General features: G+C 38.3%; 1 protein-coding gene across 2 annotated transcripts in view; it reads right to left on the bottom strand.

The window, feature by feature from the left end:
* Positions 1-11,370, bottom strand: part of LOC129787243 (collagen alpha chain CG42342-like) — a 30,851-nt gene extending 19,481 nt beyond the window's left edge. The window contains exon 1 of one of the 2 annotated variants that reach the window (XM_055822653.1): positions 10,684-11,370. In XM_055822653.1, coding sequence (XP_055678628.1) covers positions 10,684-11,074 — 391 coding nt within the window. In that variant the 5' untranslated portion in view covers positions 11,075-11,370. The remainder of the gene's footprint in view (positions 1-10,683) is intronic. The other variant, XM_055822652.1, reaches the window with a different exon arrangement.
* Positions 11,371-12,230: the final 860 nt, after the last annotated feature.

Genomic DNA, 12,230 nt, shown 5'->3' with positions numbered 1-12,230 from the left:
GCTGTGCTACCTTCAGTGTGCCACACATAAGAGGGTTGGGATATTGTCAGAGAGAGAAAAAAAAAGATTAAATAAATTCCTTTTCATGATTCACCATCGGAGTTTTTATTTTCTTTTTCTTTAACGTTTTTCCATCGCACAGGTAAAAACCTTACACCAGTTTGGAGTGTTCGTTAACTCTTGCCATGTCATTTAAAACATTCCTCCTGCTACTCAATTATCAATCTGAATTAATTAATTACTGATTAATGACTCTCTGTCCAAGAAATTTCAGTCCTCTCTCATCAAGAAGTCAAGAGGTCTCTGAACCCATCAACCCGGTGTGAAGATTTTATCCGTATTACGGAGACAAAATTGACGAGATCTCTTTCACTTTTCATCTTAATTCAATGCTGCTTGTTCAACATACCTACATATAAAGGGCAAAATGGAAGGGCCCATGAAAGTGAATTTATCCCCAAGACAAACTCTACGAGGAATATCGATGAGAAACATGGCTCGAGCACACAGAAGGCGACAAATATTTTCTCAGAAGACAATTTAAATATTTTCCCAATAAATGCGGGGCTGTGTGTCCGAGAACGGGAGGATGTGTGTCAGAAAAGCATGTTCATGTGACATGTAAGACGAAAGTTAAGGGGTCGCGGGGATTTCTTGCCCACGAGCATCATGTGAATTGTGGGCAATTCTTACACCGTGTTTTGTCCTGGGTAAACACAACACTGTCATATTTCATAAAATTGATGCCACACCGCGATGATAAATGAATGATTGTCGTGGAGAAAAAATAATGCCTTTTTTAATCTTGCATGCTCTCTGTCGTCTCTGGCGTTTTTGTCGCTGACAGAGTTGAAAGAATCTAGATTTATTAATTTATTTTTTATTTGAGAATAAAGATTAGGCAAAAATGAAACACTTGTAAAATTCTATTTGAGAAATTTTAAAAAAGAATGGAAAATAACAAGACGGAAGAACTACATATGTACATACATATATAATTAAATAAGGGATGATCCGATTAGAGACTAAAGGAACAAATAGCTCAATAAATCCTAAAATTATGCTTATTTTGCAGCTAGAAATTTTCCAACATTTACTAAATGAATTAATTTCCGAAATGAACACAGTAGGGGAGGGCGGGGCTAATAAAGTCACTTAAGGGTTTGGAAAAAGCTCAAAATATCATATTTCCCAAATAGATAAAGCGAAATGTATAGCTCATTTCTTTAGGAGATTTACTGCCCTATAACTCTTTCTCAGTTCATTTTGTTCTATCTATCTAGGAAATATGATATTTTAGACTTTTTCTAAACCCTTAAATGACTTTATTAGCCCCGCCCTCCCCTATACTTAAGGTGACACGAATTTTCATTTTTATTTTAAACTGTTATAGAGCATTGTCAACGACTCAAGTAAAGTGTGGGCATTACTCGGAAAAGCGCTGGAAAATGTATAAATTTTTCCGTTTTTGGTTAACTTGTAATAGATGTTTATTCTCGCCGGAAATTCTCTGGAAAAATTTGTAATTTAATGATGAATGTATAAAAAAATAGGAAGAAAATTAATTTTGCTTTTAAAAAGAGAAAATTCGTATATTTTCCAGAACTTTCCCGAAAAATTCACACACTTTTCTTGAATCTTTAAAATATCCTACACGATTAATAAAAAAAAAAACGAAAATTGGTTACATCTTAGGCACTGACTCCATACAACATGAATAAAACTCTTTATCTAAAAACTATATTTTCCTTCGCGGAATTTTTCTTTCAACTCTACCATTGAGATTCCTTCGGGACCTTTCCCTTTTGCAACTGATTACAATATGGCGTGGCCGTAAAATATGAAAATGCTGTTAATCACATGAGAATGACTGTGCGGATAAATTCTCATTGTGCTACAAGTGCACTTTTGATCGTATGAAAATGATAATGATGACAATAAAATGTAAATTGACGTCTCATCCCTTTGGCATGAAATTGAGAATGTGGTGTCTTCTATGGAAGATGACGTGGTGGCACGAAACTCCACCAGCCTCTCCCCTTTTTACCCAACAACGTCAATGCGGAAGAGTATGGATGACAAGGAACTAGAGACGCCTGGCTTCGGGAGGTGAGGGGGTGATGGTGGTCTGGGGAAAGAAAGCCACCGACCTTTCTCTTTGGGGATGTTGAACATAGACAGGACGTGGGCAAAGTGACTTCAATAAATACAATACATCAAACGTCACACTGAATACAAAAATCACGCGGACGGTTGGGGGTTGTTGTGGGGGCGATGGCACGACGGGGTGAAATCACTTGGCTGGAAGTTTGTGATAAAGTTCACGGTGAGCAAAAAAGAAACACAACCAGGGTGACTCGCAGGGAATGAAAAGACCCTTTGCGAGAAATAAATATCGTGTCAAGCCGATTGGGGAGCACGGAAATGCGATCCACAGAAGGGGGTGGATGGGGGTTGCTGTGTAAGACGCCCTTTATCTTGCAATAGTTTTTCAACTTTGCCTCATTCATCACCATCCCGCGCGGGCTTGGCGGAGGGAGCAGTAAAGTAAACGACTAATGCCGAGTGACAACATCATCGTCACATTTGGTGAATTATATAAAATTGATGAAGAATAGCAAAATGTTTCGCTACTGCAATTTTCCATCTTTTCAGTTAGAGGAGAAGACCGACACACAATGTGGAGTGGGTTGGAACTCACCACAGAGACTCGATGATTGATGGTTTGTCTTTTTATTGCTCATCTGCGCGTGTATCGCAATAAATATCACTGCATTTAATGCTCTTTACGGGCTATTATGCACCGTAGATCCTAAAATATTCATAGCAAAGTCAGAGATGGATTTCACTGAATAATGCACATATTTGCATATTTTTTCCTACGCAAAGAAATCCAACTTGTTCATCGTCTTCTGCCTTTGACAGAGATTTAGATATTTTATCTGTGAGATATATCGTTGAATTTTTCTCTTTCAATTTAATGGTCCATACAGCGACGAAGAGGAAAATGTCTCAGGGGGTTGGTAGCTGAGCGAATAATTGTCTTATTAATTTTATTATATATAATGATTTAAATCAAAAAGATTATAATAAAAATGCAAAGATAAAAATTAAATATAGCATGGATGGAACAGTATAAAGCGAAAGAACGGTAAGTAAAACTTACGGGCTGTGATTCTTTCTTTGTCAGTGAAATGTGAAGATGGCTGAAAATTGAGGATGGGCAAATTTTGAGGAGAGACGTACTCGCGAGCCGAATCACAGCCAACGCGCAGAAATTTTGAAGAAAGCTTTAATCCTAGCGGGCGTTGGCTGTGATTCGGCTCACGAGTACATCTCTCCTCAAAATTTGCCCATCCTCAATTTTCAGCCATCTTCACATTTCACTGACAAAGAAAGAATCACAGCCCGTAAGTTTTACTTACCGTTCTTTCGCTTTATACTGTTCCATCCATGCTATATTTAATTTTTATCTTTGCAGTTATATATATTTATCTTTGCATTTTTATATGTATATATAATGTATATATCTATGCATTTATGTATATACATATATTTCACTTTACTTTTGTATATGTATATATATAAAACGCCCCGCTTCGCGGGGCGTTGGACTTATGCAACTCAAGATATGACATGTTAACTTTAAAACGCGATATCTCCGGAACGGCTACATAAATTTTCTTCATTTTTGGCATGATGAAAGATATTATAGTCAACTATAATATATCAAAAAATGAAGCAATTCTATAAAGCCGTGCTCGAGATATTCATCGAAAACTCATCGAAAATTTTGTTTTCGATTTTAGCGCCACTTGCGGTCATTTTTTGGACTTGCGATGTTTCGAGCAGTTGTAGGGCTCGTTAATATCTTTCATTTGAGCCCGAGTTGATCAAAATCGGTCAAGCCGTTCTCGAGTTATAGCCAATTTTCGATGAAAAATTGTGGCGGCCATATTGGCTAAACGGCTTGGCCGATTTTTGAAAATAAGGTATCGTTGGAAAGGTATTGATGGCCCCTACAACATATCAAAATTTCAGCTCTCTAGCTATTACAGGGGCTGAGATATAGCGAAAACAAAATTTAGGGGTGTTTCAAAATGGCGGTCGGGGGGGTGGGGGGTAAAATTGGACCTCATAATCGGAATTCTTTCACCCGATATATTAACTTTGCCGTTGACCGCAAGTCTCTATCTATTACCGTTTTCGCGCAATTTAGCGTTATACTCCGGACGGCCGGACGGCCGGACGGAAAAATTTTTGGCGCCACCGTTTTTTGGAATGTGGGGACCCTAATTCGTGCTTATCCCAAGTTTGAGCACGATCTGACGACTTTGCATTTTTGAGTGTACACAGAAGCTGTGCTTCTTTGAAGAAAGAATCACAGCTAAAAGCTTTATTATGACGAAATTTCCGAGTTTTTGTTACTTAATTTTATGTTTTTTTATCATTTAATCATTCAGAACTATTTAAAAGCATAAAATCATTTAATTTTAGAAAGAAAATAATTTATAAATATTAAATTCAAAATATAGATTTTTCAGAGCTTTCAACAAGCAATACCAACTTCCCTAGAGCAGCTATGAGATGACAATTTTATACACGTTGATTTATTACAATGTAGCAAATTATCAAGTTTGAAGTGCGACTTAGAAAATTCAAAAGATGGAATGAGAGGAAGTCAGGAAGTTGGGTCGCGTCGGTGTAAGAAGGCACAAAAAAGAGAGACTGAAGATGAGAGCAAACATTTTTGGAGGATTAAAATTCAATAAAAAGAAATGGTGGGCGAAGAATGGGATCGGGAAGGTGTGATTGAAAAGGAATTGAATTGAATTTTCAACGTGTGGGGAAGTAAACTTTTCAAAAAAGTAATCTTGATGATGCCATTGATGGAGATGGTGTTTGTAGATGTGAGATGGAATGCATTGGACCACCGTATTATCCCACAGTAAGCCAACATAATGAATCCCCATTGAATTCTGAGGTGTTTACACACAAGGAACATCTTTCGATACACTTGTGTGATTGGATTTCATCACCATTTCGATTCCCCTTCCCTGGATGCCCCGAAATTCCCCACACCTCCCCCCTCCCCCGGGCCCCTGTGCACGCAAAAACGCCACGTTCAATTTTCCAAACATGCCTCGGTGGCTCACATTCCCATCAAGGGAACTCCTCTCGACACATATGGAGTCATTCCCACACATCATTTAAATAATTTCCTATGGCAGAGAGATGAGTTTCCTCTCCACCACGAGTTTTCGGCAACCCCCAAAAACCAAACCATTCACCATCTCCACCCACACCACCCCAAGCTCCGGAATCAACCTCCCGGAACAGTCTTTTTCCGACAAACCCCCACGCCCGTTTTTCTCTCCATCACACCCCGAGTTTTCCGATGGAAAACGACTCAGATGGAAAATGTGGTTGCCACCACCCCCGCCGTACCCCATCATGGAAATTATTGCCACTTCGGCGGTGTGGGATGTCGGAAACACATAAGAGAAGGAGAAAAGTTTATATTATACCAACAATATTCTTTGGACCAAAAACTGCCAACTCCCACGCCGCTTTTTCCGGCATCTTTCGAGTCAAATGTATATGTGATTTGCATAGCAGAAAGTTAATGATGCGAATTGTTTAATGCTCTTTTATTAGACACATTTCCACTCATACACAGCCCCCCTCCTCTGCCTTGAGCCTGTGTATATGACCAAAATCTTTATGGTGAGAGATTTAAAATTAATACCCTCATGGAAAAGATTGGGTGAGCAAAAGACTTCCACAAGCGGGGTGTGAGATTGTGAGAATTTTCACGGGAATGTGAGAAAATTTCCACATGAAACTTTCACAGAGTGCAGTAATTTCAGAATTTTATTGCACTCATTTTGTTCTCTTGTTGAATTTTAAGTAAGAAATCATTTCTGGGATGAGGGTGGTAAATTTTTGAGATTGAAAAATCTAATAAAATTGACATAAAAAAGTATTTTGCTTATTTATTGGTGGCCTTTAAAATATTTAGGAGTTTGAACTTTGAAAATTAGGTGAAGCAGTGGAGACGCCTGGTACCATGCACAATGTGTGTTAGTTTAATTTCAATGGATCGTTTGAAGATCGTAAAGTCTTAACCAGTTTTACCCAGACTAGAAGATTGCTTTACCAACGTCTGAAAAAAGATAAGGGTAGTTTTCTGACGGGTTTACGAAAATGAAGGAACTTAAACAAAATTAGAAATATACGCAAAAATAAAAAAAGATACTTTCATTTTATTTTTCAGAATCCTAAAATTGTTCCTTCACTTGAAAATTGAGCTCAATAGTATGAAAATTAAGCAACACCACAACCTCTGAATTTTTAATGAGTTTTCCTTGCAGTTTAAGAAATGCACCACAGAGCATAAATATGTTCTCATTCTCCTCCTTGTATGCAGAGTAATAAAAACAAGTTTATTTAATGTTTTCCCACCTGTCCTAATTTCCTTAACGTTTCGGAAAATTCACAGGAAAACTTCTCAAAGCTGAATGTATTTTAAACTTGGTGGTTTATTTGTGAAAATCTAACGCAAACGCAAAATCAATACTCTTGTGCCAAATTCATCAGAAGCAATTCCAAAACCAGAAATCAAGCATGATGGATAGAATGTGCTTGACTGTGAATACTACCCCCTCCGGAGGTACTGCCTTTCACATATTGCTTCTCTTCATTTCCCCGACGGAAAACATACACATGTGCATAGTTTTCCTTCGACCTTTGAATTCCATAAAATGCATCATTCCTTTATCAAGTCCATCGAATGCAGAATTCCTGGAATCCAATCCTTTGATTGACTCTTGCCCAAGCACACGCAATCGGGCACACCAATTGGATGAGGAATTGGATTAATTTATTGACTATGTATGTATGTATGTAGTGAGCAACAACCCAGTAATTTTCTCAGTGTACCCACAATATTTGTCTGTGGGTTTAATAAATATATTTGCTGTGAGAATTCTCTGAGGTTTTTCATACTGAGCCTCATCCCAACAGGTTGGTTGCACTGTGCTATTCGATTGATGTACCCTCTTGTGAAAAGTTATGACTACGTCGCTATTTACGATGAGATAGATTTCTCAGTGTATGAATTTTCCATGGAAAAGTATACTAAATTACGACGACCCTTTGACGATGCAATTTACCCCAGGTGATTCACCACACGTGACTCACACTGCAGTACAACAACAAAAAAATAATAAAAAAAAGGAAAACAATGGAATTTCCCGCAGTTGCACTAAATATCCCCTATTTTATGCATCACCAGGAGACCCAACATGAAATTTTAACACCATTCCCCCGGTATTTAGGGATGTCGTGTGTATGAGTGTGGATTTTAGCGAAGTAATAATTAAAATTTTGATGGCGTAATTTGCTCCGTGTGCTACGTATGTGAGTTATGGGATTCATTTCCAACACCCAAACTCGTCCGCTTATTTATGCTATACGCTTTTAATGTGAGCATTGTTTTGACAAATTGCTATTCTTGTTTTATAATTACTTTTATGCAGATATTGAAGCTCTACAACCGGGAGGTTTGCCACAATTTACTCCTCTATGCATACTTGCGCGTCTTTTGGGTTTATTATTAAGTTTCATGCGGGGTTGAAATGGCCCATCTGGGGTTGTTTCGGTTGTTTAAAGAAATATTTAAAAATTAGTTATTTCTTTAAAGTTTTCTTTAGTCAGATCGACTTAAGGAACTGTTAATTGTTTAAGGAATTTAAAGACTTAGAAACATTACAGAATTTATAGCTTCCTGGCACCGGAAATTATAAGAATGATTCTATATTTTAGCGTCTTGTAAAATTATGTTTAAAAATAAGAATTCCCAAGAAGATTCCAAATAATTAACTAAAAAATTAGGATTATAGAAAAAATTCTAGCCTAGAAAATTTTCTAGATTTTATGCTCTGATGTCCTTAAAAAATTCTTTTATGACATTTACAAGACTTTCTAGAAATTTTAAGAATAGACCTAGATTTCTAAGTTTTATATTTAAGCAAAATCTGAAACTCTCTTTTGTCTTAAAAAAGAAGAATTTAAAAAAATTCTAGGTTTTTGATCTTAGGCTTTTGGAACTCCTAGAACGTCTTATGTTAGAATATTTTGATTTCAAGATTTTAGGAATTTCAATCCTCTAACTGAAGAATTTAATGATAAATTCTTTCTTCAAACTGTTGCTGCTTTAAATCTTCTCGAGAAAATCATAATAATCCTATAATGATCCCATGAAATGGATATTTCATTCACCGAGACCTAACCCATTTTTTCCGGAAGATCAACTTCTGAATTTCAAAGCACTCGAGTATAATTGAACTCCTTTTCTGACATTTACTCGGCTTCAATGAGTGCGAGGGGTCATAAAAACAACAATAGCCACCCACACACGATGTTACTTATAAATATCGATGGCAACAATGGGGTTGGCATTTGGACAAAAGTCCAGTATTTCATACCTAAAGTGTCTTTTATTGTATGAAATGACCCAATAAATAATATTTATTCAGCTGCGAAGCGATTTCCAAAGGGGGGATTGCTCTCTCTGCCCAACCCATTCATAAAAAAAGTGAGACCAACAAATGAATTCGGAATCTTTCAAAAAAAAAAGCAGCCTCGAAGCATTTTTGATTTATCGGCGGGTGTGCTTGTGGAAAGTCTCCTCCTCAAGCCGCCGTTTTAGCGCACAATATAAATCCCATCTCAATACAATTTTCATTACCACGCAAATGCCACACGATTTATCATCCCATGCACGATCACGCAGATCCGCGCAGAGACATCTTCAAATGGAGCCCGGGGAAGGGGTGAAGAAGGAGGAATAATCTTATATAGAGAAGAAGAAGAAAGAATATTCTAATTTGCCCACAAGGCACTTCATCATGTTAAACCGTCGTTCTTTTTGACTATTTTTCACGCCTCGAGAAATGGAATATCCATCAAAAAGACATTAAAGATGCGACACGGCATGATATAACCGCGCGCGCCATATCTCCCATTGCACTTTTTTACAACTCCAAACCACTCTCACAGGGAATATTCATCTCATAAAAGTCTCTTCGGCATTAATGACTGCCATTGTTAGTTTTAGAGGAGAAGAGCGTCATATTTCGGTGCGCACATAGTTTTATTTGTGTAATCTCATTTAATGCATCTCGGGGGTAATTTTGCTCTTTTATCGCTGCAGTTGTACATCAAACCTCTCCCCCCCCCCCAATGGCAGCAGCCTCCTCGTTTGCCACATTGCATAAATTTTCTACTTTATAATTTCCTCTTTTACGGACACAACTCCCTCCTGTAGCTTCAATGGGAAAAATCACGTTTTGTGCGGAAAATGCGGTGAATGTGGGAAGTTTTACCAGACCAAAAGCGATGACCTGTGACGGTAGTGAATTTCTATATGTTCTCCGTACTTTCTCACACAAAAGTCCCTGCTTTGCTTTGGGGTTTGGGAGCTTTTTTGTATGTACTAACATAGTGAGGGTTTCTAAAGTTTGAATCAGTTTCATTGAGTTAAAGAGAAATTTTAGTTCTTTGAGGAAAATTTCTATTTCAAACTATTTGATTTGATTTAGTTCTTATTTGTAATTTTTGGGATGTTTTGTCAATGTATTCATTACCACACCTTCAAGGATTTTCAAAGTTTAGGAATTACTTAATGAGCTTTGCACATAAAGATAAAACTCTTAATGAAAATTTAATATTTCTGTTGTGGTTTTCATATAGTTTAATAGAAAGAAAAAGCACAACTTCAATAATAGCATAACGCTAATTTTCTCATTAACAAACTTTTAAGAAGTTTCTTTTACTAACAAAAAAAACTTTCATTCCCCCCCAAGTTGGTGCGCACTATAGAGTAAATTAACTCGAGTTATTATTGAACTATGCAAAGTAGTTAATAATTCTTTTCAACTACACATAATTATACATATACATATTACTTCCACGAAATTGCTTTTAGAAAGTCCTTCTAGATAAGTATCTCAGGGCTTGGCCCTAGTAGCGTCTCAAGTATTGCACTCCATCACTCTGTTTCGACGACCATTTAAGCATAATTTTAGAAATATGTATATTCATGGTGTTCAAGAGTTGCCGCATACAATGTGAGATTCAACAGCTCATGACAAATAATAATAGTCCCACGACAGTACTTGAGGTCAAGTATTGTGGCTTTTGATCGTTTGATTGGTTGCTAATTGAAGGCATCCGGTGTGCGGAACCCCAAAAAAGGGTCTCTCTGTATATCAAAATTTAAAAGTCGTGAGAAAGGACAGACTACCCAGCTTTGGCTGGTAGGTAGGTATGTCAAGTAGTCTGGCAAGGATATATTGCAGTTTTTTTTTACCCTTCAACATAACACACGGAAATGTAAATTTCCATTTGAAGCACGTGTCTGACAATTTTTCACTCGCTTTTTTTTCTACCCTCTCTCTGCGGTTTCCCCCCATTGAGTCCTTTCGCACCCTCTTAACTCTGAATTGAGTTTTCTCACTCGGTTTCTCTTTTTCCTTAGCGGACCCATTTGACAATGTTGCCCGAGTGCTTCGGATGGCTTTTGAAATGGTTTCACCTCCGCGCGCAAAACATGTATGTTGCGGGTGGGATAGGAAATTGAATAAAAGGGTTGTGTATGGGGGAGGATGATGTGTGTACCTGGTGGACCCGGGGGGCAGACACAATCTGGTGTTTGCTGAATAGCAGTCTGACGCTGTTGACGGGTTACTTTCAAGTGTGACACATCACGTCTCAGTCTCTGAATTCCCGCCACCTCCAGCGATAGCTTCCGCACAACACTGGCCACATCCCCAAAGGGTGGCTCCACAAAGGCATTCGGTTGCAGCGTTTGCAACTTTGCCTCAACAACGGTTAGCCTATCGTCGAGATGTGAGAAATACCGCACGCGATCCTCGAGGATCGACTGGCGGAAGTTGGCATAGAAGGAGGTGCCCACCGACGAGATGCATAGCACGAACAGCACCAGATTCACTGTACACGATGCTGTGCTCCCCTCGGCGGTTGGGGTCTTTTGTGGTGTCTTTTTCATAATTCAATCAACTCAATCACCTTCACCATCACACCATGCCCAATTGGCACATCGCCCCACTCCGGCCGCGGAGCCCGGCTCAGACGACAACGGGAGAGCAGATCAGCGTGATACACCAAAATTACACACTTCCTGATTAAATCACTGCAATCCCAAGCGGAAGTTGAGCGTTAATTCACTCCACGGTCCACGTATCGACGAACTCGCCTTAGTACTGAATCGCTCACCGATGAGCGAGTGGTGGAAGACCTCAGTGTTCGTGGGATTCTCCTCCAGAGCAACACTACAGTACACCACCATCCATATGCATTCGGCCCCGACGCCAGCGTCGGCCAACTCTCTCGCACTCTCCGGGATTCGGCAGTGAGACGAAGACCTCCTGCTATGTGGTGCACGACAGCACTCCATACACCTCTGCTGTGGAACCTCACCATATTCCGAGCACGCGTCGAAGTCATCTGGCCACATCGGGTACTTCCCCATCTTCACACCGCGACTTTAACGAGTCCGGTATCACTTGCGATGATGATGGAAGGCCCTTCCATCGAAGTGGTCTCCTATACATGTCTCCATTTACGCACTATTGCCCACCAAGGGGCTGCAAACTCCAACGAAAAGGACGTTATGCACAATGTATGAAGCAATAAATTATTAAATCATTTAAAGGAAAAGTTTAAAGACTTGTTTAAAATAGGATCTATCTCGTGAAAAATGCTGGAAATTGTTTTTTTTTAGACGTTTTCATTATTTTTATTTATTTATTTCAATTAAAATAAAAGTTTTAAAGATTTTCCTTTTATTTTACATTTTTTAATGAAAAAATATAAATTCTCTAACACATTCTCAGAGATGGACCATTATTTTTACTATTTTTCAATAATAGTCTTAACCCTTTAAGGTCCATTGGGTCATATGCTGACCAAATGTGAAACATTTTATTTTTTCAATTATTTATGGATGATATTGTTTTTCCATATTACAAATGCATCAAATTCTCGCATAAAAGGCCAAAGAACACGTTCTGACTGAGAAAAGTCCTCTAAAAAAATTCATAGAATAAAAATCGCGATAAAAGAGCGCATGTTTCAATGTTTTTATGTTTCACGTTGGACGTGAAAGGGTTAAAAAACATTTTACACCGAAAAGACCCAAGCTG

Source organism: Lutzomyia longipalpis, chromosome 1 (assembly GCF_024334085.1).
Source record: "Lutzomyia longipalpis isolate SR_M1_2022 chromosome 1, ASM2433408v1".
Taxonomy (NCBI): Eukaryota; Metazoa; Arthropoda; class Insecta; order Diptera; family Psychodidae; genus Lutzomyia; species Lutzomyia longipalpis.
This window is presented reverse-complemented; position numbering and strand designations above follow the sequence as displayed.